The following is a 25,275-nucleotide window of genomic DNA, read 5'->3' on the forward strand; positions in this document are numbered from 1 at the left end:
TTTTTATATTTTGAATATATGCGCCAATTTCGATCGCGTAAGCTCCTGCAAAATCGTGGCCTCCTGATACCGCGAACGCCGAACAGTCACAAAATTCGAACTCGTAACTTACTTCAGTCGGATCCTCCGAGAGGCGCGAATTTCGAATCAATATCGAATCGCGACAACCTCTTGTTGAGGCATGTTTCCCTGATAACTTTGACGATTTTTCGCGAAATGCAGAGCCGAACTCCCAGTATTCATAGTCAGATCTTATGTTTAAGACCGTCTCAAGTACAATCTTGAGGTGTTATGAACCAATCACAGAGCCGTATTAGCGGCATCTCAAGACATTACTTAAGATGGTGTTGAAATAAGACCCGACTATGAATGCCAGCCTTTTACAGCGAACTAACTTCTCAAGCATTTGAAATTCAACTCGAGAATATAATTGTTCGATTTAAAACATAAAAATAACAATTTTAGTCTAATAATTTATATATATAAGAAAAAGAAGTTAAATTTCTAAATTAATTTATAAATAAAAAGCAGCAGCTAATAAATCTTTTTTAGTCCTTTCATAAAAATATGATATATAATAAAAACTTTAATATTATTACTTGACGATCTCTTATTGAATTACATTGTTACTTGAAAAATTCATGTTTTTACTTTTTAAATTATAATGCAATAAAAGGTGACTAGGAAAGGCGTAGGTAACGAAGAGAGAACACAGCAGAGATTTGTAACTTCTAACAATGATATATTTTGGAACATATTGTCAATGGGGGATATAGACATTATAACAGATAAACTATATTTCGAAATATAAGATTCCGATGTTAAATGTTAGCAGTAGGCGAATTCGCTCCGGTATAAGCACGCGCGTAGGCAAAGGAAGATAAATCTGACGTAGGAATCCGAACACGAGACGCAACGGACAGGACTCGGAATCGCGAGCGCTCGCCGAAAGAAAATCAGTTGAATATTCAACGAGTTCGTAGGCAAAAGTACGTCGCGCGTACAACTATTTTCTATTTTGCGTAACTTATGGAATGAGCTGAATCCGGAGAGATCACACAAACGAGCAGGTTTCGAGAAGAGATATACTCTGTTAAACAGATATGTATATAAAAAAAAAGATCCATAAAGTAACAGCATTCACAAAAGGTTTATTCTTACGCAATTTCAAATTCAAATAAAATAAATCTCGGTTTAATAAATATGAGGGAAATTTAATCGACGCGTGATGTTAACAGAGTGTACAATATATTATATCAGGGATTCAACGATCCATTAGCTTTAGAACAACCTGTAGTTTCGATAAATGACTATAATCTAGACCTGATTGCGCTTCAGATCTTTTCCAGCTTCATTCCATTCTTGCTTAATTAACTTACTTATATAGAATAATTGTGCAGTTCTCGATAACTTTCCCAACTTTAAGCGCAGAGAATGCACGACGACTATGATACATTTATTGAGAAGAAAACGGTTGTTCAACGTTAAATTGTAAAATTTTAGCAAATTAAACCTCCCAATTAATTAACAAATCAAACATTATAGGAATTTATAAAGTGTTAAATTTTAATTTATACTTTAATACAATTTAAGTGTTAAACTTTAACATATAAAGCTTTATGTCAAAACATGAAAATTTTTAACAAACCGAATAAGTTTTACAGCGCTTAGATCGTCGACATCGCTCTGTGCTTAAATTTAAGATCGGATATCGTTTAATTCTTACATTATATTACTACGATATATATTATATCGATCGTGAAAAAAACGTTCAGAGAGATATAGGCGAAGGTACCCTTTTACATGATGAACGTCCACGTGACGACGGTAACAAATTCATCGGGAAACGGTGGTTTATTTCGTCCGAATGTTCTTCGTGTCCTCTCGCAATCGAGAGACGAGCGATAACAGGTGCCTTGACCGTAAAGGTATCACGTAAAAGACCCTGACGTTTTGTAGACTAGAAAAGTACAATCGGCATTGAATACGCAGTGATACAACAGAAGCGCGGATCTTTTATATTTTCTCTATGTTACTTTGTAGGCACTTTCTACGAGTAACCGGAGACACTCTCGAAACACGCAATGGAAATCAAAACGTCTCCTCCTTGACACTAAAATTAGTTTTACATCGTCTCTGCGCGACGCAACGTGACCGTTCGTCTTAAGAAACTAAAGGGTGATTAGGCGAGCATTGGAAAATGTGCAATATTCTCGTGACTGGCGAGAATAATACTTCTTTTCTTGCTTTATAATTACTGTATTCAGTTCTCTTATCATATATATATATATAGATATTTGTGTATATATATTTATATATATCCTACTCTCTCTTATTATTTCTCTCTAGTTGTTCGTTCATTAAAGATTTATTGCTTTAAATATAATTGCGAACCAATGTAAGATAGTCACATAATATACAGTGTTAAGTCTATGTCGCTATAGCTAGTGATTGGAAAGAGAGATAATTGATATATTTAAAGACACTATAGATCTGTCGAGCTTGCCGAGACATGACATTCATATATCCATTACGTATCAAATAAGCTTTCCGCACATTCTTTCACAATCAGAATTATCTCATATAGATGAATTTTCGCGAATCGTACGTTAAACGATTTGTAGAACATAGCTATTGCATCTACAGAGAAGTAACAGCTAACAGTTACGGGTACATATTCCAATAACTGCAGCTCGATACTGTTGGTATCCACGCTTAATTTGTAAAACTTATTGCCCCCATCGATAATACTGCATCGATAAACAAACTATTTCAATATCCGACGTTTACGTTCAAGTGAGCCGTCTAATTGTAGATTATAATTTATTGCTGTAGAGCAATTATTACTTTGACATTTTGTCAGATGGACGAATCAATATTGTTTCTTTCAATTCAATTATACTCTTTGTAAAGCATCTCCTTAAGATTGCAAATTAGAACTTCTCTATTGAAATGCAACGACTCCTGTTTTATTTTTATAAATACTCTAAATATACAAATGTGTAATACGATTTCTCCTCGTCGACGAGAAACGGAAAGTTGATGCCTCCATTAATTTAGCTACTTGTTCATGGTTTTTAAGGCACCTGATATATGTATGGTACGCAATACAATGTGTAAGTGTACAAACAATTTGTTATAATTAAGAGAAATTATTCGCTGTTATTGTAACTTAAAAATCATGAACCCGCATATGTTGATTCCTATATATGTGTATATAAATTCTAATTATCATCTTAAGATTTCAGACAAACGATATTACAAAAGCGCAACCGAGAGACATACAATATCAAACAATATTACTGAAATACAATTAAAATGTATCTGTAAAAAGTAAATATAAAAAGTAAATTATATAATTACATATAATACGAATGTGTAACTTGAGATTACGTGTTCCTCAAAAAATTCAAAAGGGAATAAATGCATGTAGCAAAAGCAGGTAACATAATCGCATCGTTAGTCGGGCAATCATTCATAAAAGCATACTGCCGCTCTTAGAAACTCGCGAGAATTCTTATCTAGATGCGTACAATACGATAATAGCCGTTAGATTCATATATATACTAATGAAATTGGCTTTTGGTAGGATGAGTAGAGTATATAGTACCGCTTGGTGATTTTCATATGTAAACGGTAAAAATACCTTTTGGATATATTGACTAGTTTCTGTCGCTTCCACCTCGTTCGTCCTTCTTTTGGTTCTCCCAGTAATTTTTCAGCGCACGTACTCGGTTCTAATCCGTACAACGATAACAGAACACAAATGTGATCCACTTGGTGATTCGTCGGCAATAACGTTATTACATCTATATTACATCTCTTTACGGAGTGGTCGACGTTAAAAACGTAGGGTCTACCGCGGCTACCTTCGCGGTAAGAAACGCATGCATACAGAACAACAAGTTTTGCAACTGGGAACACTCCAATTCCTGTCGAAACGTACGCAAAACGTAAATACACACATCCCTCTATGCGTATGAAAAAGAGCAAAAGTTGAAGGATTGAATGCAACACTGATCTTTAATATATTTTTCAGGAATCTGAGACAGCCAATCTCCTAATCAAGAAATTATACTCGATCTTCTCTTGAGAGAGAGAACGATTTGGACCACTGTGTTGCAATGAACCTTTCAATTTCGCCAAAGAATTTGTGTTTACCTTCGTTTCGATAGCGATGCTGTCCGGCTCTTGGAAGTGCAATTTAAGCCTACTTTTACCATCGTCGCTGGACCCTCTCAATTGAGAAAATTTGTAGCGCCACGCGATCTCCCCGATTCCTTCATACGACAACGTAAATCCTTGAGTCCACTCTAACGTTAGACCGGCGCTTCTACTGTTGAAAGTTACCGGGAAGGTTTTACTCTGCAACGAGAAAGGAAAGGCGTAAGAGGAGATTGACGACGCCGAAAACTGCTCTGCAGAAATGCATACGCGTCAATGTGTAAGTATACGAAGGTACACGACCGCGTGTATACCTTTAAATGCGTAACAGCCGAACATATGGCGGTGTGCCACGCCGCCTCGACCCGCAGAAGTTCTTGCCTGGTCTCGACGCTCAAGTAACGCGGCGGTTTTCCCGGACTCTGCGCCAGGAAGCAATGCTGTCGCTCGTCCACATTCTCCGATTCGCGCATCACGCGGAACATCGTTTGGTACACTTTGAAAGTCAACGCGCAGCGAGACCAGTCGCCTATATTGCACTGGAAGCAACAATAAAGACAATTTAGCATAATCCTCGCGATACTTGGAGTAAAATCGACGATTTTAAAAGCTCAAAATATGTAGAATAAAGCGTACGAATTGATACATACAGGGGGTGTCTCAAACAACAATAGGTCCGGTCCTTTTAGAGCCAAAAATCTCGGCCTGTAACTCTGCCACGGTTGATTACTATTGCTCACTGCCTCGTTCACCCAGCCCATGTATTCTATGCGCTCGCCGACTCCGAAATTACGATTGTACAATTTCATCTGGAATTGAATTCAAGCTCATCGTCAAATAATTAATTATTGAAACAACTCGGAATATCATACACAGAGACATGACGATATTACAGTTATATTATTTGTATCACCTGCAAATGCGTCAATCCTGTAATGTTATCAGTTATATATTTTAACCATTGGCTAAGAATAGCGCTATCGTCGCAATGTATCACTCCTGTACGTGCTCCGTTAAGTCCTCTCACTTCAAACGCGTTCCTCCTCAGTTTGTCGGTGCCGAATATGTATCTCGTCACGTACGCCATCATTAATGGAACTGAAAAGTGCCACGTTAATTATTATGCTACCACAAATAGTGCTCCTATTTCCATATCCCGTATCTGAACTGTTGTAGCTTCTCAAAAATTGATTATGCGACAATTTTTTAAAATATTTGTGTTAAAATATCGCGGCTATATGAAGCAAGTAAAGCTTAAAGTTTCATACGGATACACATGATGATAAATGTAGGATATAAAAATACGAGGTATTACATTTTAAATATTTATACTCGAGTGGACAGTATAGCTACCTGTAATTACGTCCACCCATCTTTTATACTGCATCGAACTGGAAGATGCATTAGAACTTTGACGGCTGTGGCTGCATCTGGGACTACCCGCTTGCCTGTTAGGCGATATCCATCCGTCTTCCGCCGTACCATTGGCAACGTTATCCAGTTTTTCTTCCTTTTCTGTTGACAAGAATATCAATGTATGGGCCGTAATACATTCTCATTGCCATCTGTCTATTTTTTTGCGATAATGTATAATATTCCGGTACCATTTTTCTGTAGAAATGGCTTGGCCGCTCGATAATGCTTGACAGTTAGAACCACTATATCACCGGCGTTTCTCAAAATATTGACAGCGTCATCATGGTTGCACGCCGTGATATACTCGCCATTCACTAAAGAACCATAGAATATAAATTACGTAATGAACAATGAATCATATGTGATAAATGATTGCTTGAAATATTATGTGGAATAAAAACGAAGTCAACGTTTGTCTCGATAGGAGCGGGTATTGGCAGAAGCGCGAGTTGAAATCGATACTCATTAACTGTACATGGTGCCGCTCAACTATCGCGAAACTGTCAACTGTCGCGTAACTGCAATCGGCGCAAATAACAAGAAACAAGTATTAATAGAAGATATCGAATATTTTGTATTGAAATAGTTTAAGCAGAATTAAATACAGAAAGTAAAAGCTAAACATACGACAACGATGCAAAATTTCTCGTTTTTTTAAATTAAATATTTTATCTGAATTAAAAAAGAATACTTTAGGTGATACTGGTGATACATAAAAGATAAACAATATGTAAAATAATGTAAAATAAGAATGTAAAATTTAAAATGTAAAATTAATAGAGAATGTAAAATGCATCCCGCATTGATAATCAGTTTGATAACAACCTGCGTATCGACGTGAAAATAATTTGTGTCAATGATACCTTTAATAATTGCATCTCCTACAAAAAGCTGGCCGCACTGATCGGCGGCCTGACCCTTATAGATCCTCGATATGAGTACTGGAAGCTTATGTTCCGCTCCGCCCTTTATGCTCAGCCCCAAACCACCGACCTTCTGCCTGGTGATTTGCACCATGCGCTCCTTAGCGTCCAGGGGTGGTTTATTGTGATTCGCTGCCTGCTAAAATGTATTCTCGTCTTTGACACGTTTCACAGCGACCGTAATCGATATAAAGCACCGTGTCAGCGAGAGACTATTGAGCATCATTCATTCGGGAAATAGATGATAATACGATTATCAAAAGGCACTCTACCTCGAGATCCTCCCGCTGAAGCTTCAACACCTCCATAGACAAGTGCAAACGCATCGGCACGGGTTTGCTTTTCCCATCGCTAACCGTCACCATCCCCGTCCGCACCTACCGATAATAAAATCAAATTTACAGTAGCTATTCGTATAAAATTGCCATTTTATTCGCTCGAAATGTCAGAGGAAAACTATGCACCTATATCTAAACGGAGATTGAAGATGTGGAACAGCTTTATCAAATTGTAACCAATTATTTTTAGCAAACTAATTGGTTTAGCTTATCACAGTTTCTTAAAAGTATTATATATATATTGTCGTAATGACTTTTATATGTAAAAATAACATAATAACTGCGATACCATTTTCCTCATTATAACTCGGCACAAAAAGCGGGCTTGCATTTGCAACCGGAAATTGAAGTGGGGAAAAAAAGCGAGGACCCCGCGGGATTGCAAAAGTTATTTTAGAGTTCTGAGAAGCGAGAGATGCCACTCGGTGCGGAAGTAGCTCGAAGATTAAAGGGAAGAAAGACGCTGCCGTTACGCCGATAACGATAACTAACGAGCACCGGCAAATATTGATTGATTAAAGCGATTGATGCGAAGTCATTGTATCGGCCGAGCATGCATTTATGCATGAGAAAGTATTTTCGATATAAATTCTTAATTGAATATCCACATTCACCGGGCAACGATCGTCCCTAATTACTCCAAACGGCATTATCGTTATTATGTTATTTCCCGTTCGTTGCCCGGCGGAACCGACACGGATTCACCCTCTCCCTCGCTCGCTCTGCAGCTTAACCCGCGAGACCGCAACGGATCGGTTAAAATTAATTCATATTTGTGTCAATTTGCCATGCGGCTCGAGAGCCAACCGCGCCTCCGTCCTCGCGCGATTTGCAAACATCCATCTAGGATTTCCTCCGCGTAACGACGACTCCGCTTATGTCTTCGCTCAATTAATCGATTTTCCTTTTCTCAATACGCGAACGAAGGCAGTGTCTAAATTATTCGCCCGCGATCCAATTCCGCGTCGCATACTCTTTTCTCCGACGATGACAGCTATAAGTGATGGGCAGGAAAGAATAGCTAAATGATTAAGGAAGGACTATGCGCTTTCGCGGAGGTATCGTAAATTGACAGGATTTCAGCGAGCCTTCATTAACGAGCTCCTTGACCAACTCCTGGAATCGAATTCCCTCCGCGAGAGAACGTCGCTGGAGAGGACAGTTTTGTCCGCGAAAATTGCCAATTTCTTTTTTACGTATTTTTATAATAATTATTATGCATAGATCGACGTGTTGCATTTTGAATGAAAATTGGAGCGCGAAGGAAAAAGGGTATACAAAGCGTGCTATATCGGTGGGCGGTTCATTTTACGCAAATTCATTTCACGGGAATTTAATACGCCATGCATATAAAAAACTGATTTCGAAGGTATATATATCAGCGAAAAGAGCAAACTGAAATCTACGCTTTTGTGTTTACGGCGAGCCGGCGAGCGGATCGATTTCGCTTGTGTCAAAGAAAATTATGCCAGATTGGCCCCGAATGTCCCCGAGAAGACGTTAAATTCGTCGATTCGGCGTGGCACGTATGTATATTAAGTGACAATCGGAAAACGTTGCCCGACAAACGAGAGAGAGAGAGAGATTTTCGGGTCGTTAAATCGACAAAACGGGACGGACCCATTTTACCCCAATTATACACACTATATTTTTAGTAAAACTGCCTCGCAGCGCATTCGTCATTTATCGTTAACAATTCGTCCGTTCCAATTAATCCGACGATAATTAATTATCATCGGAAACGCTGCAAGCGAGGTATGTAAATACGAATCGGTGACGTGTCGCTAAATAGAGATAAATTTCCGTGAAATCCGCGAAACATATTTTTCTATTATAAACTCCTAGTACAAACCCTCTAAATATAAAACGAGTATACGTACATATTTTTAAAGCATCCGCTTTTAAAAAAGCTTTACAAACTTATCCTACCCTATACATTTTGAACGCACGTTTTAAATAACCGGTCGAATAAGAGCGTCGTCGATGCTTTTTCAGTCTTATTGCAATATTCTCTCGTCGCGAGTTGTATTACGTACATGTCGCTCGTAATTGCGTTAATTTTGCATTTTACGCAAAATTAACGGCGAAAGGAAAGTTCGACTCCAATCTCGCGATGGAAACTATACACATTTTTCGCTCTATACTTTCTATCATTTTCCCGTAAATTCATATCGCTGCGACGATTATCGGGTTTTACATTTCTCTCGTTACGGCAGGTTTTTCCGTAATAATCGATGGCCGAAAAGCGCAAAAACGTGAAAATGATCGACGTTCGCGTGCCGTTCGTAGTCTTCTCTTTTTTTTTTCGCACGGTGAAACACTCGTTTACAGGATGAGAACTTTGTTGCGACGTGACAAACTATTGTCGCTCTCGGGTAAAACCGGCCGAGTGACAAAATCGCGGCGTGCCCGCGAGGAGATAAAAACCAACTCTCCGCGACGCGACGCAACGCGACACGCCGCAGTATCACCGAACGTATCAATTTATAATCCAGACGTACGATATATGAAATCGCTCGTTATTATCGCAAAAGTAATTAAACATTACTAGTGCCGCGGCTATCACGGAGGGCTATATCGATCTCTTCCGCGAAGTTGTGTCGGACGACGGCAGACACCGAACTGCCAATTTGGAGTATGCGGGAGCGTTTATCAAAGCGAAATGATAAGGCTCCGTTTTCTGCGAAGACATCAATTAAGCGCTATTCGACGTTTATCCCAGACCGTATAAAACCCGGCATGTAGAATCCGGCGGTATTAAAGCGTCCGGAGAGCCAATTTCGACTGCTGCAGGGGCCGTTTTCTGGTCTAACGAGCGTTCGTTAAAGTTATAGCAAAGATTTAACCGATTCTCCCGGCTCTCGCCGGTTATACATATTTAGAAAGGGGAACGTGGAGTCGCTTAAACTCCAGTTATCTTTAACCAACGTTTATGAAAACCCGCGGGTCGATTCTCTACCAATATCGGTCAGCGTTGATCCTAATAGTCTATCTACATCTATACTGTAGCTGCTACAATTTAGAAGGAAATTAGTGAAGCCACAATTCATTCCACGGAAGAGACCGTAGAAACGCGGCGAAACTCCTCCTCGCTATTTCCCGGCGATCGGCGAAACGTCGGTCGTTCACGGGAGATTAACGACGTTAATGTCGTGCGATCGGAAAACATTTCGTGCACTTGTAGCGCCGGGAATTTCATCCGGGATAACTGGGAACGAGAGTGCGAGATACGGTCGAACGACGAAGGCCACCAGTCCACAAAATTCCAAGTCCGAAGTGACTCTCGGCCGTGCGTGGCCGCATTCTCTTAATCCGATTAACGTCTAAAAACATGATGAAATGTTAAAATCCATTCATTTACTTGCCCCTCGAATTACGGGGAGACAAATGGGAATTTTACGCGCACATAGAGCGAGATAATTATAGTTATTCATAAAATGAAAAAAAATTCGTTTTTAAAATTTAATTTATTTCTTCTTGTTTTAGAAAACGCGCAAATTAATAAGCTGGCTTCTCGGCGTTCAAAATTATCGCTACGCGAACGATCGACAGGTTCAAATGCGTCCTCCTAATTATGGGAAATTCCGATGGTATTGCCTCATCAGTATTTACCCGTGTAAGAGCGTCGAGAGGACGTGGGTAATGAGACCGTCGCGAATTACGTGCAACGCGATCCCCGACTAAATTACACCACGCTCGCATACACGGCTCTTTTGACCTTTCATCCGCTTTTATCATACGTAAAAAAACACCCAGGCCCCGTTCGCGTATCTCGCACCTAGCGGTAAATGCCGTCCGTGACTGCGATGTACATTAACGTTGAGTGAAAACGTGGGTAAACGTAAGTAACTGAAAACACACAAAACGGGTGAGATCAGAAGCGAGCGATAAAATGATATTAACACTCCTGTGTGTTACAACTAGTGTCACAGATTCCATCGAGTTGAAACGTAACACGAATATATAAGGCAGTAAAAAATAATAATTATGTCATTAAGATTAATAATCATATTATGCTAAAGAGATAATACGTAGAAATTAATGTTAAAAAAACAACGTCGAGTTGTATCTTAACATCGAGGGAAATATAGAGATTAGACGGACACGACTCGGCTCCTGCTGCGAGCGCTATCGATCGAAGGATCTTGACCCGATCCTACGGGAGTAGTTGCCGAGTAGTTTAATTCGGAGTTAAGGCGGCTTCGATTCATTTCGCCGGAGGTGTTCGATACGCCGAATACACACACGGGCCGGGGAGGAGGGCATATATATATCCAGGAATATATCCGGCGCACATCTGCGCCGCATAGCGCGCGGCGCTTCCCCGAGACGCTTCCCTGATCGGGATTATGCACGCGTGCTGCATCCCAAGCATGCGGCTAAGTGCGAGTACGAGCGTGGATGCATTATTGATCACCGAAGATCGACGGACAACAAGACGGAGACAGAGAATGAGAGAGAGAGAGAATGTATGAGAAAGGGGGAGAGAGAGAGAGAGAGAGATAAAGGGTTGGAGAAGGATATCGCGGCTCAATCCTGGCGCTTCCGACCCTCGAGGTAAGCCTGTATACCTTCAGCTTCTGGTCAATCTTCTCCTCGATCGGAGTGCTCATCTTCGTCGCGTTGATTCTCATTATTCTCGCGCGCGATCAGTGAAGCGACGGCACCCTGGCGTATCCCCGAGAATCCCTTCTTCTACTGCTGCTGCTGCTGCTGCCGTTGCTGTTGCTGGCCTCAGCGACGACGAGGCTGGTAGCCACCGCTGGCGACATCGGCGGGCACCGCACACCGTTACCCCTACGACTTCCTAGCGGCGAGTCATTCCTCGCGACGGCGACGGCGACGAGCCTTCATGGCACGGCACACTCTCTCTCCCTGCACGAGAAACAACCGCGCTAAGTTAGACGAAGAGGTTGTTGAATTCGGAGGGAGATTGATACCGGCGCGTTTTCAGTCCCCGAGAGACTTCTCCCGAGATTCGAGCGATCTCCCCGGGAGTCCGGGCGCCGCGACGCCGTGCGTCCTGCCCGCGACCCTCGCGGGCCCACGGCGTCGAGCTGCTCCGAACCGCGATCTGATAATTCAAACTCCTCGCTGCGGACGCGCGAGAAACGTTCCCGGTTTTTAATAAGCCACACTTTTCGCGCTCTCCTACCGTCCTTTTTCGAAAATTGAAAAAAATAGAGAAACCCTGGTGCCGGTGCTTGACGGGATCTCTCGTTTCTCGCGTGTCCGAGCTGAAACGCCGCCGGTCTCAATCCCCGGACTAATAAGACTCGTTGCCCCGACGACGACGCAAACGGAGCCACCTTGATCCCCCAGTGCGAGGGACCGTCGGCCTCTGCCCTTCCGACGTATCGCGGGCCTACCTGAGCGACGACGCGCGTCCGGCTGGTCGACGCGAGAGCGAAGCGAGTGCGCGACCTAGCTCCTGGAAGACGCGACGGGACGAGACGTCTCCGGGGAGCGCACAGCGGACGCGAGGCCAGGGCAAGATGCACGTACGGATCAGCAAAGCTGACCGGCGCACACACGTATCGCGCGGACTGGCTGGCTGGCCGAACTGCTGGCGTCTGCTGGCTGAAGTGCTGCCTGCTGAAGCTGATTGCTGAAGAAAAGCCGCGGCGCGCATCGATTTACGCGGGGCACCGCGCATAAGCGGCGCTCGCTCCAGGCGCGGATCACGCGAGGGGGGTTTTTACGTTCGCCCGCCGGCCAATCTGACCCTCCCCCCACCCCCGGCCCCAAATCGCGCAGGAAGGATATTTCGGGACAATTAAATTTCGCGAGATAACTCGATTTTTAATTACGAACACGTCCCATCACGTGTCCCGCTGTAACACGATGTTCCGTTTCGACGCGCCTTGGGGAAACGGCGTCCCTCTCCGCTCCCTCCCGGTTTTAGACAGAAATTGGATTCGTAAGGGCGATGAAAATTTGACTAACTTTCGACTAACTCGTCGAGTTATCCTTTATTATCGCGTTAACGTGGATAGAACTGTTATAACGTTCGTTTAATCTTTGGTACGTGGAAAGAATGGATTATTAGATCGGGGGCAACGATTTATAATTAGAAATTTTGCTTCGAGCCGTTCCGCCAGTTGAATCAATCGCCGATTAATTTATAATCGGAGTTATGTTCATTTATCATCAACGTGGATTAAATTTAATTTTCGATTTAACTTGCTTTTCATCTTTTTTTTTAATTCTCAGAAGTAGAAGAAAAAAGTTAAATCGAGATTAAAGTTGTTCGAAATGAAATCACTCGATGTCATTCCGAGACATGGGAAAAGAGATTATCAAGATTATTCATAATCCTTTAATCTAAGAGCTCTTTAATTTAAGTCTGGCTTTAGATTAAAATTTTATCCAGACAAATAGTGACCTTATAACTCAAGATTGCACTGATTTTTAACGTAAATCTTGAATATAAAATTGGCCCTCTGATTTTAATTGTAAATGCTTTCCGAAGGGTCCTCATCGAGCTGGCCCTGATTAAAACCCCAGCAGCATGTCGTATGGCGGGAATTTTAAAGATACATGGATATCGATGAACCGCAGTGTCTCACAAGTCCAGCGTGTCATAAGGATAAAAATTAAGAGGGCAAAACAAAAGATCCTTTGCTTGGCACAATCTGCTCAAGTGTCAACCATTATTTTCAATGCACAGTTTTATTCAGTCAAAAAGATTCTCCCAAAATGTGTCCAATCGATAACGCCCCACACTGGACTTACAGGACATCTTGTACATACAATACAATAAAAACGTAACCGATACCAAAATTATATTGTTTTCAGCATTAATTTGCACATATACGTTTTGTACACAGCGTGAACATCCAACAGATAAATGTCACTCGACGTATCTTCTACTAGTTCGTGTAAATAGATTTATTAAATGACACAATTCCACAAGAAATTTCGAAATAAAAACATCGTCGCTATACATATGATACAAAACTAATGTCGTGTAAAAAAATAGTATTGTATTTAAATAATGAACTATATATGTACATATATATTTTTCCCTACTTCTCTTCCTCGTATTATTTTATAGGAGAGAAGTCCCCGACATATTTTTACATTATGTAATATCACATATGTATAAATAGTCTATATTATAGTAATATTAAATATTTTTTTTTGCCTGTTAATGACTCGAATATTTTGTGACACGATATTATATCACAAATATTGTTATAAATCGCGCTGCTGAATCCCAAAACATGCTTTTAAACATTTTATAACTTAAAAAACTTTAAAAGGGTATATTTCAGCACAATTTGATTATATACAATTTATGGAATAATAGATAACTAAAACCATGATAGCACTTTATCCACGACTAAAAACAAATTGTCTATCACAAGTATTAAATTTATTCGTTTAATACTTTTCTCTGACTCATTAATTATATATTTGTTGAAGCGTTTATATGTTTACACGCGTAAAAGTATAGATTCATAAAGGCAGATTATCAGAATATCAAGAATTTTCATAAAAATATTAATTACACTTATTTATATGTATAAATTATACAATGTCTTCATGAACAAAGAATAAACGATTGTATTCTTTGAAACTTATTCTTGATTACTCTTGTTCATTTAAAACAAAAACAAGTTGTTCCTTTTTTATATCAGTCAGTTATTAAAACATTACGTAAAGAGTTTCATATATATAATATAATAGACTTTTCTTCCCGTGTGCATTCCTGCATAGCAGGAAGAATGTGCGACCGCAACATTCATATATCTTTAAAAAAAAAAGTACAATTCCCTATTGTCGCCTTAAACACCTAGTGTATACAGCAAGGCGTGAAATGTATATGATCCATAAATAAATCAAAATAAAGATACATTTCTCGCCCCGTTAAACGATCTAGAAAATAATATTCTTCAAGAAATCATACGACGCGCTAATCACACCCCAACTGATGAAGGACCTCATGTAGTTCAAGTGCACGCCCTGGTAAAAGGAAGTCAAGCTTCGATTCCTGGCGACGTACACTTCGCGAGTCACAGCGAGGAATTTCTCAAAGTCGCCGCCTATCTTGGTCTGCATGTGTATCTTGATTACGTTCATCGGATAGAATACCGTGCTGGTGAAGCCGCCGATCAGGGCGCCGCTGACAAAGTTCGTGAACAACGACTCCTGTTCGCCCAGCAACGACTTCGATTGATCCCGCAGCGTGAAGAACATCAGATTGGACAAGCCGTTTCGGTATATGATAGGAACCATACCGCGATAGCACTCGGTCACTCCGTGATTTGTCAGCAGATACCTGAACGCGTGGGGCGTGTTCTTGAACTTGTCGTGATACCGCCAATCCTGCAGCAGCGTCTGCACTCTTTCGAGCGGCATGAGGAGAGCTTCCATCGTCCCGGCTATATTCGCCGCCAGGATTTTGGCCAGCACGACGTTCTCGGTTAACAGACAGAGCCTATGCTTGCAGCCTTCGTACATGCTGAACATCAGACTGAGAGACAGAGTCTTCTGGCAGAGTGGCGGCAAAATTCCACGATACAGCAAGCGTACTCCCTCTCGCGACATTTGCCCGACCGCAGCACCCACAGGTACTCCTTCCAAAATCTATGGAACGCAACGCAGATATGTTTCAACTGAATTTGAGTATCGCGGCGATATTCATTAATTTTATTTATACTGCGTGAATATACCTGTCTGAATATAATTTTATTAATTGGGAAAGTGATGGTGACATTGATGACAGCAGCGCCCCAGCCGCAGATGAATTCCTTAACATCATTATCGTTGAGTTTTAAGACTGATTGCAATGGAACCTTTTCTGACGTAATGTTACTCATATTAGTATAATTTCTAGGAGCAATAGATAGATCCGAGAAGAAAAATATTCAATTGTTCTAGTTCTAAATGTACTTTATCTCCGTCCAATGATACTTGTGGATGTTGCATATTGAGTTAGGCGTTCTCTATCTGAAAGAATAAAAACAATACGGTGAACATCCATGTTTAAACACTGGTTTCCACTTTTCATGTTTATGGTTATTTATGTATTTATAACTTTATTGTATCAAATGAAATAAATTAATATTCATCCTAATTAAGTTCATATCTATTTTTATTATTTATATATTATTATATCTATGTATATCATAAGGATATATTGTATATAAATTACATCATGTATGTAATTTTGTCGATTATTTTAATTTATTTTGTATAATTTATTTATGTATTATTACAATAGTGTATATTTATGTAATTTTAATGTAAATAGATAAATTTACATTTAAGTAGCTATTTTTGTTTCTTAGTTCGATTAATGATCGAAAGAAAGCGTTTCGCGTCTAGTGCGAAACACAGTGTACATAAATTGCGATTACATTATATAACCTAATCTTATCACACGTGTCCACGTATCTCCATATATTTATGTATATTTACTTTTCGGCATTCAACCCATAGCTTTGGGACACTTGCGTCGTTCGGAGGTACGGAGGATAATCGTCTCAACAGTGCCTGAGATCACTTGGCACTCCTTACATCAGGATCTCATCATCACTTGTGTTTTCAATCGCCAACTCCATATCATCTGATATCTCTGGGTCTGACCATCTTTGATTCTGACGTCTGCTGACGTCTCGGATCACCACAGCGACCACAGCTGATCAATGTTCGTCCATAAATATGCTCGACAGACTCAAGAGTGGTATACTCCATGATCCCACCTAGACCAGTTTCTGATTGGTCAACGAAAATACCTTGGACTTGCTACACCTGCCTTCTTACATGATACTCCACAACTACGAAAATTCTAGGAAACTTTGTAACAACTTGTAACAGTTAATTTATCTCGACCATAATTATATATGCATAACTTTAATTACAATATGTTACTCTTAGTGTAAATAAAATACAAAAAATAAAATTAAAGTTGTTATAAAAGTTATGAAGTATTACTTATTCCACCCTTCTCTTCTTCCTCTTCTTTCCAAAAAATCTTCCGATTCCAATTAATTTTCTAAACACTTTTACTCTCTGCGAAATGATGGCCCAACAATCGTGGACAGTAGTGAGTAGTTACGACTGACGCTGCCGTCTGTCGTCGTGGAACTGAATCCAAAAGTCTATTCGACAAACGACAACAGTGCAGCAAGAAAACATTTAAAACTGCTTTTATTTCACATTTGACGCACTGTGACGCGGAAGATGAACTAGGCTTAAGAATTTGTAATTTATATGTATGGATTGTATTTAATTTGTAATAAAATTTAAATAAATAATACTAGAAACATGAAACAATGAATTTTTATAATTTATTATTACCTTTCCCTACAATCCTACATCCTTGCGTTCTTACCAGCAAAAAATACAACAAAAGTTATAATTATCTAAAATTCCAAGAATTTTCTGTATTTCCAAGATTTGTCAATTTTTTTAAATTTTATCAATATAGAATTTGCCAACTTTTAAGAGTTCATCAACATAAAGAATTTTGTAAATTCTAAAAATTTTATCAATTTTTAAGAATTTTATCAACAAAGAATTTTTTAATTTTTGCGTTTATCAACATAAAGAATCTTTCAATTCTAGAATTTATTAACATTTTAATTCTTGAGGTTCCGTCGCCGACCGTCTCGTCGGCGACGACAGAACCGGCGGCGACAGTCCCATCGCCGCCGGACCTGTCGCCGCCGGTTCCGTCGTCGCCGCCGGACCTGTCGCCGCCAGTTCCGTCGTCGCCGCCCGTCCCGTCGCCGCCGGACCTGTCGCCGCTGGTTCCGTCGTCGCCCGTCCCGTCGTCGCCGCTGATCCCGTCATCGCCGATCGTGCCGCTGCTCGTTTCGATGCTGAAGATGATAGACAAGGTAATATTAATATTATATATATTTAACAGAAAGTAATGACATATTCATGATATATTCCGCCAATAATTTGATTGCGATTGCGAAAAATATTACCCCAGCCAGAGTTTGAACCTGGAACCTCCCGCTATCCGTGCAGGCGTCGTCTCAATTCGACCACTGAGGCATGTGGTAACATTTATCGCAATAACAAACAAACATACCATCTTAATCGAAATTAATAAATATCTTCTCGTTATATATAAAAAATTTAATTCATATTATATGTATTTAGCGTTGATTCTCATTATTCTCGCGCGCGATCAGTGAAGCGACGGCACACTGGCGTATCCCCGAAAATCCCTTCTGCTGCTGCTGCTGCTGCCGTTGCTGTTGCTGGCTTCAGCGACGACGAGGCTGGTAGCCACCGCTGGCGACATCGGCGGGCACCGCACACCGTTACCCCTACGACTTCCTAGCGGCGAGTCATTCCTCGCGACGGCGACGGCGACGAGCCTTCATGGCACACTCTCTCTCTCCCTGCACGAGAAACAACCGCGTTGTTTTAGTTCTAAATGTACTTTATCTCCGTCCAATGATACTTGTGGATGTTGCATATTGAGTTAGGCGTTCTCTAGAATCTGAAAGAATAAAAACAAAACGGTAAACATCCATGTTTAAACAACACTGGTTTAAACACTGGTTTCCACTTTTCATGTTTATGCTTATTTATGTATTTATAACTTTATTGTATCAAATGAAATAAATTAATATTCATCCTGGTTAAGTTTATATCATACAATAAGGATATATTGTATATAAATTACATCATGTATGTAATTTTGTCGATTATTTTAATTTATATTTTGTATAATTTATTTATGTATTATTACAATATTGTATATGTATGTAATTTTAATGTAAATAGATAAATTTACATTTAGCTATTTTCGTTTCTTAGTCCGATTAATGATCGAAAGAAAGCGTTTCGCGTCTAGTGCGAAATACAGTGTATATAAATTGCGATTACATTATATAACCTAATCTTATCACACGTGTCCACGTATCTCCATATATTTATGTATATTTACTTTTTGGCATTCAACCCATAGCTTTGGGACACTTGCGTCGTTCGGAGGTACGGAGGATAATCGTCTCAACAGTGCCTGAGATCACTTGGCACTCCTTACATCAGGATCTCATCATCACTTGTGTTTTCAATCGCCAACTCCATATCATCTCTGATATCTCTGGGTCTGACCATCTTTGATTCTGACGTCTGCTGACGTCTCGGATCACCACAGCGACCACAGCTGATCAATGTTCGTCCATAAATATGCTCGACAGACTCAAGAGTGGTATACTCCATGATCCCACCTAGACCAGTTTCTGATTGGTCAACGAAAATACCTTGGACTTGCTACACCTGCCTTCTTACATGATACTCCACAACTACGAAAATTCTAGGAAACCTTGTAACAACTTGTAACAGTTAATTTATCTCGACCATAATTATATATGCTTAACTTTAATTACAATATGTTACTCTTAAGGCCATTGCACGTAACAATGTTTTAGTCATAATCGTAAGGCCATAAGAAAATAGACCAATCACACTCGATTATTCTTCGAGCTCAAGGAGAATAATCGACTGTAATTGGTCTATTTTCTTACGGTCTTACGATTATGACTAAAACTTTGTTACGTGCAATGGCCTTTAGTGTAAATAAAATACAAAAAATAAAATTGGAGTTGTTATAAAAGTTATGAAGTATTACTTATTCCACCCCTTTCTTCTTCCTCTTCTTTCCAAAAAATCTTCCGATTCCAATTAATTTTCTAAACACTTTTGAAAGTTATACAAATTAGTAATTTTCTAGATAATGCCACTTTTTCACTAATTAAGTTTTCTGATACTATATCGAATTTTTGATGTTAATAAATCAGAAATTGAAAATTCTTGATGTTAATAAATCAAAATTGAAAATTCTTTATATTGATAAATCAAGAAATTTTTGATGTTGCCAAATCAGAAATTGAAAATTCTTTATGTTGATAAATCAAGAAATTTTTGATGTTGATAAATCGGAAATTGAAAATTCTTTATGTTGATAACTCAAGAATTGAAATGTTGATAAATTCAAGAATTAAAATGTTAATAAATTCTAGAATTGAAAGATTCTTTATATTGATAAACTCAAGAATTAAAAAATTCTTTGTTGATAAAATTCTTAAAAATTGATAAAATTTTTAGAATTTACAAAATTCTTTATGTTGTTGAACTCTTAAAAGTTGGCAAATTCTTTATTGATAAAATTTAAAAAAATTGACAAATCTTGGAAATACAGAAAATTCTTGGATTTTTAGATAATTATAACTTTTGTTGTATTTTTTGCTGGTAAGAACGCAAGGATGTAGGATTGTAGGGAAAGGTAATAATAAATTATAAAAATTCATTGTTTCATGTTTCTAGTATTATTTATTTAAATTTTATTACAAATTAAATACAATCCAATCTATACATATAAATTACAAATTCTTAAGCCTAGTTCATCTTCCGCGTCACAGTGCGTCAAATGTGAAATAAAAGCAATGTTTTCTTGCTGCACTGTTGTCGTTTGTCGAATAGACTTTTGGATTCAGTTCCACGACGACAGACGGCGGCGTCAGTCGTCACTACTCACTACTGTCCTCGATTGTTGGGCCATCATTTCGCAGAGAGTAACCGTGTCAGCCGTGACTGTCTTTCCATTTTAATTTCCATCAGTGCGGATTTTCGTTCGATAAAATAAGTACGCACGCTTCCACGATGCTTCGTGTCGCAAAAATCCTCTCGTCGTCTTCCAGAAATCTCAATAAGGCCGTCGAGACGCCCTTAGGATCCTGCGTCACATCCAGGTGAAGTGCCGATTGTGTCGTCTTCTTCATTTGCTCCGAGTGACCTTCTGCAAATTGGAGCGAATTTCGAATTAGTAGAAAATCAGATTCAACCTTGAATATAATTGCCTTCCAAATTCTCGAAATTCGGATCGCGTATGGTTGGAGCGCAATTTTGTTATACGCGTAACATCGTGGAACAAATAATCCGATTGTTGATAAATCGAGTCGCAATTTACGAAATTCGTGTGTACATGCGTCGTATTTAGCTTGTCGCAATTGATCTGCGTTAAATCAATCTTGTCTATATCTCGATCTGCAATTCCGTGTCCGATATTTTTAGTTACAAGCGTATGCGTCTGACATACGTGGACTTTGGACTGTGCCCCGTGGGCAGAAGAGTCTTGTCAAGAATGTCAAGTATATGCATACGTCACGTAAACTATGACGCTGGGAACCCGGAAGTGTTATGTATATTGTTTACTTACTATTAACGCGCAGTTATTTAATACTCGATCCATGTGTTATTGACGTCGGGTCTCAAGTTCATAGGTTCTAAACATCTAAAATTGGAAGATCAAGCGTATTGTACATTCTAAGGAATATTCCTTTACATAATGAGAGGAATACTAAATTTCAGATAAACAAAAAGTAGGAAAATTGACATATGTATGAAATCAAAGAATAAATATTATTTTACAAAAGAGAAAGAGATTTTACAATTGGAAAATGACGCAGATAAGATTGTATTTATTTATTATTTTTTATGAGATGACTCGATAGACAAGATACTCCAATAATTTATGTAATTTAACTGTCCCTTGAAACCACTGTTAGCTGTCAAATAATTTATTTGTTAATTATGGACATTATTTGATGATAATAAACGTTTGACAGATGTCTGGCTACTCAAGCGGCAGTGAAAGTCAAGGAGGAAACGCCGAAGCGAGAAAATGTCGCCGCCAAGGAATCTCAATCTTTCACCATGAATATCTTCCGTGGCCAGTTGCAGCTGAGCCAAGTGTGTCCCTTCCCGGAGCCTATGACCCAGGAGCAAACTGACACGTTAAAAATGCTCGTTGATCCCGTAGAAAAGTTCTACGAGGTAAGCGTTCTCTTAAGGTTGCGTTCGGGAAGCGCGCTATTAGCGCTATTGCATCATTTTATCTTTATCGCTCATCAGGTGTAAAACAAGGATAGAATAAGCAAATAGCACTAATAGCGTCTTCCCGAACGCACCATAAGGAGCACAATAATCGAGGTGCGAGGGCCAGCTAATTTTGTCAAACGTTTTCTTTTTCTTCCTTGTAGGAGGTAAACGACGCGGCTAAGAACGATCAGAACGCGTACGTGGACGAGAAAATAGCAGCCGCTCTCTGGGATTTGGGAGGATTCGGTTTGCAAGTGCCCACCGAATTCGGCGGGTTGGGATTGACGAATACTCAGTACGCTCGAATCGTCGAGATTTGTGGCTATCACGATTTGGGCCTCGCTATCACTCTGGGCGCGCATCAGAGCATAGGGTTCAAGGTAAAAACTGTTCACGGCTGTATTTTGCTTTCTGATACAATTTTGTCAATTTTCCTAATTAATATTGATATCATTACTGAGCGTTATTGGTAAAATGTATGCTCACAGGGTATACTTCTGTACGGCACGCCGGAACAGAAGGCCAAGTACCTGCCCCAAGTTACCAATGGCAAATACGCCGCTTTCTGCCTGACGGAACCGAGTTCCGGTTCTGACGCCGGCTCGATACGCTCGCGCGCTATTAAATCCGACGATGGGTCGCACTACGTTCTCAATGGCAGCAAGATCTGGATATCCAACGGCGGCATTGCCGACGTCATGACCGTGTTCGCACAAATGCCTATCAAGGATCCGAAGACGGGCGAGACGAAGGACAAGGTGACTGCTTTCATCGTTGAGAGGGGATTCGGTGGTGTCACCAGTGGACCGCCCGAAAAGAAGATGGGCATCAAGTGCAGCAACACGGCGGCGATCTTCTTCGAGGATGTTAAGATCCCGGCGGAGAATCTTCTCGGCAAGGAGGGTGAAGGTTTTAAGGTACAATTTCACGTAAACTTGCTTCTCATCTTTGCGCATTATGAATACCGTAATGTATCGTTAATATAAGTCGAAAAATGTCTTTAATACAGTCTACTTACGTCTATACATAATTCACGTTACAATATATTTGTATTATATTTAATAAAATTCTTGTCTGCAGCTCGCGTGAAACTTTGCGAATTATTTACACGAGTTTGAACGCTGCTCGACTATACATTCGCTTTATTCGATCTTAGGTCGCAATGAACATTCTGAACAATGGTAGATTCGGCATGTCTGCGGCTCTTTCCGGCACCATGCGTTACTGCATCACCAAGGCTGTGAATCATGCGACGCAACGCGTGCAGTTTGGTCGCACGTTGGACAATTACGGCACAATACAAGAAAAATTGGGACGCATGTCTATGCTGCATTATGTCACCGAGTCCCTCGCATACATGATCTCCGGTAACATGGACAGCGGAAGCCAAGACTATCACCTGGAAGCGGCTATTTCGAAAGTAATTCTTTTATCGCTCGATTAATTTGCTTTATATAAAATTTTAATGCACCTTTAATAAATAGATGTAGATTTCATATTTATGCTAAAAATATTAAAGAAGAAAATGTATCGAGTAACCTACGTGTTAATGTTTCTGAGTTGCAAGGATTCTGTATTCTACGAGAGATCTCGTATTTTTATTCGACAGCAAGATAAAATTTGTGAAATTAATTAAAACTAACTAGTTAAATTCTAATAATAAACTAGTTAAGTTCTCTTTAGTATCCAGTCAATTCTCTTCTCATGCAACTGACTTTTATTTTACATTACAAAAGCTATTGTATGGAAATGTGAACGTAATGGTTCTAGTTTCAATAGACCGTGAATTTATTATTGGTACATTATATGCTACGAATTCTTTTTTAGTGTTTCGGGTCCGAGTCCGCGTGGTGGGTGTGCAATGAAGCTATTCAAACCTTAGGAGGAATGGGTTTCATGACGGAAACCGGTCTAGAACGTGTGATGCGCGATCTGCGTATATTCCCAATCTTTGAGGGGACAAACGACATTTTGCGTTTGTTTGTGTCGCTCACCGGTATCCAATACGCCGGAAGTCACTTGAAGGAGCTACAGAAGGCGTTCCAGAATCCTACCGCGAATTTAGGATTGATTGTTGAGGAAGCCGCTAAGCGAGCGACCAGAGCAATCGGCTTGAAATCACCGCCTACCTTTGGAAATTTGGTACATCCGAAATTGACGGAAAGTGCTGCGCTTTGCTCGAAGGTGAAAATAATAATTTGAACGTAAGCTGGAATTTTTCCAGTTAAATATAAATTTGTATAAAAATATATATGTATAATTGCAGAGCGTGGAGAACTTTGGCCAAGTTATAGAGTCCTGTCTTATTAAATACGGACGAGGCATTGTAGATGAGCAATTTATCCTCAACAGGATCACGCAGGCTGCTTTCGATACGTATACAATGGCAGTTGTCCTAAGCAGGACGACTGTGTCGTTGAACAAGAATCTGCCTAGCGCAGAACACGAATTATTAATGACACAAACTTGGTGCGCGGAGGTATGAATATGTTATTCTTTATTCAAATCCTAGCAGGATCAATAAGTATTATGGCTTTCGAGTGCATTTGCTGTAACTATTATTTATAATTTCCTAAAGCTAATGAATTAACATATAGATAGTATTTAATTTAAAAAGTATCTTTTAGATGATTGACTAGGAATCGTTATTAATATTATTTGATCTTGCTAGCGATAATGTGAATATACAATTTATCTTGTAACTGCTAGACACGATTGCTTAATGCAATTTGTTGTTACAGGCGTCGAATCGCGCTGCATATAATCTACAGCAGGTCAGTTCGAGCAAGCAATTGGACATCTTCAGTAAATTGAGTAAAATTTCGAAGAATGTATGCGAAGTCGGTGGATGCGTACAATCAAATCCGCTGGGTTTTTAAGATATGATAAATTTGTCTTATGAGACATAACTCATCCAATTTTAAGTTTTTATCGCGCTAGATATAAGGGATAATAGAAACTGCTTTCCCCGTGGAAGGAAAAAGCTGAATATTTCATTACTCTTTCGTACAATTCGTATTTCATTTTGCAATTTCTAGAAATAAAAATATGTAAATAATAGTACAAATGTAAAGTTAACTTCGTGATGAATTGTATGTACTTTCCGTGAAAATTACGGAAGCGATCAATGCAAATGTTAAATTTAATAAGGTGTAAAGCATAAGGTGTATCTAAAAGTATATATAGAAAATTATGTATTTTTAATATCTCTTTATACTTCTTTACACGAAAAACGGCGATTCCAGATGTACAGCTATACAATACGATCGATCTTACGTTTTTCTTTTCTTAGATGCTGTTTATTCATTTTAAATATCCATCAGTATCGTTGAAATAATAAAAAATAATTTTAATAAATCACACCGTGTTAAGTTTTTTACACAATAAATTAAATGAAAGACTTTAAATGGGAGAAGTGTACCGTCATATATATATATCTTATTTTATACATTTAAAAATATTTTAATTTAATATTATCGTAGCTGCTCTCTTTTTCCACTTAAAGAAACTCCTCAGCATGGGACACGTACGTGAAAGAAATATATCAAACAGGAAGCCTCAATCAATTATAATAACTGACC

General features: G+C 39.3%; 3 protein-coding genes and 1 long non-coding RNA gene across 7 annotated transcripts; 1 reads left to right on the forward strand and 3 right to left on the reverse strand.

Moving 5' to 3' along the window:
- Positions 1 to 719: 719 nt before the first annotated feature.
- On the reverse strand, positions 720 to 12,453 carry Syn2 (Syntrophin-like 2). 4 transcript variants are annotated; one of them, XM_071790452.1, is made up of 11 exons: positions 12,211 to 12,453; positions 11,413 to 11,716; positions 6,776 to 6,880; positions 6,444 to 6,642; positions 5,769 to 5,894; positions 5,518 to 5,679; positions 5,078 to 5,262; positions 4,815 to 4,973; positions 4,479 to 4,703; positions 4,162 to 4,365; positions 720 to 3,737 (listed from the first exon to the last, which is right to left on the reverse strand). In XM_071790452.1, the coding sequence occupies exons 2-11, from the start codon at positions 11,473 to 11,475 to the stop codon at positions 3,663 to 3,665; spliced, it is 1,503 nt and encodes a 500-aa protein (XP_071646553.1). In that variant the 5' UTR covers positions 11,476 to 11,716; positions 12,211 to 12,453; the 3' UTR covers positions 720 to 3,662. The 4 variants fall into 4 exon arrangements, with proteins under 4 accessions (XP_071646553.1, XP_071646549.1, XP_071646551.1 ...); XM_071790448.1 differs by having other exon boundaries at positions 720 to 3,932; positions 12,211 to 12,451; XM_071790450.1 differs by having other exon boundaries at positions 720 to 3,932; positions 11,413 to 11,736; positions 12,211 to 12,451.
- A 1,041-nt stretch (positions 12,454 to 13,494) lies between these two features.
- LOC139820295 (mitochondrial nicotinamide adenine dinucleotide transporter SLC25A51) lies at positions 13,495 to 19,027 on the reverse strand. Its single transcript, XM_071790455.1, has 4 exons — positions 18,759 to 19,027; positions 16,268 to 18,308; positions 15,520 to 15,796; positions 13,495 to 15,433 (listed from the first exon to the last, which is right to left on the reverse strand). Exons 3-4 carry the CDS (start codon positions 15,664 to 15,666, stop codon positions 14,723 to 14,725), a joined length of 858 nt encoding a protein of 285 aa, XP_071646556.1. The 5' UTR covers positions 15,667 to 15,796; positions 16,268 to 18,308; positions 18,759 to 19,027; the 3' UTR covers positions 13,495 to 14,722.
- Positions 19,028 to 20,302: 1,275 nt separating this feature from the next.
- Acadvl (Acyl-CoA dehydrogenase very long chain) lies at positions 20,303 to 25,051 on the forward strand. Its single transcript, XM_071789688.1, has 8 exons — positions 20,303 to 20,565; positions 21,442 to 21,649; positions 21,856 to 22,074; positions 22,183 to 22,611; positions 22,851 to 23,114; positions 23,522 to 23,878; positions 23,961 to 24,173; positions 24,436 to 25,051. The coding sequence occupies exons 1-8, from the start codon at positions 20,477 to 20,479 to the stop codon at positions 24,571 to 24,573; spliced, it is 1,917 nt and encodes a 638-aa protein (XP_071645789.1). The 5' UTR covers positions 20,303 to 20,476; the 3' UTR covers positions 24,574 to 25,051.
- LOC139819919 (uncharacterized) lies at positions 20,411 to 21,195 on the reverse strand. Its single transcript, XR_011733846.1, has 2 exons — positions 20,674 to 21,195; positions 20,411 to 20,612 (listed from the first exon to the last, which is right to left on the reverse strand). It is a non-coding gene; the product is annotated as an uncharacterized lncRNA (long non-coding RNA).
- Positions 25,052 to 25,275: the final 224 nt, after the last annotated feature.

Source organism: Temnothorax longispinosus, chromosome 10 (genome assembly GCF_030848805.1).
Source record: "Temnothorax longispinosus isolate EJ_2023e chromosome 10, Tlon_JGU_v1, whole genome shotgun sequence".
Classification (NCBI taxonomy): domain Eukaryota; kingdom Metazoa; phylum Arthropoda; class Insecta; order Hymenoptera; family Formicidae; genus Temnothorax; species Temnothorax longispinosus.

Coding starts and splice junctions, on each gene's coding strand:
- Syn2 (XM_071790448.1), bottom strand. CDS start 11,475: ATGAGAATCAACGCGACGAAGATGAGCACTCCGATCGAGGAGAAGATT. Junction 6,881..11,412: donor AGATTGACCAGAAGCTGAAG/GTATACAGGCTT, acceptor TATTATCGGTAG/GTGCGGACGGGGATGGTGAC. Junction 4,974..5,077: donor CAGGATTGACGCATTTGCAG/GTGATACAAATA, acceptor ATTCAATTCCAG/ATGAAATTGTACAATCGTAA.
- LOC139820295 (XM_071790455.1), bottom strand. CDS start 15,666: ATGAGTAACATTACGTCAGAAAAGGTTCCATTGCAATCAGTCTTAAAA. Junction 15,434..15,519: donor ATAAAATTATATTCAGACAG/GTATATTCACGC, acceptor TGCGTTCCATAG/ATTTTGGAAGGAGTACCTGT.
- Acadvl (XM_071789688.1), top strand. CDS start 20,477: ATGCTTCGTGTCGCAAAAATCCTCTCGTCGTCTTCCAGAAATCTCAAT. Junction 23,879..23,960: donor GTGCTGCGCTTTGCTCGAAG/GTGAAAATAATA, acceptor GTATAATTGCAG/AGCGTGGAGAACTTTGGCCA. Junction 24,174..24,435: donor CACAAACTTGGTGCGCGGAG/GTATGAATATGT, acceptor TTGTTGTTACAG/GCGTCGAATCGCGCTGCATA.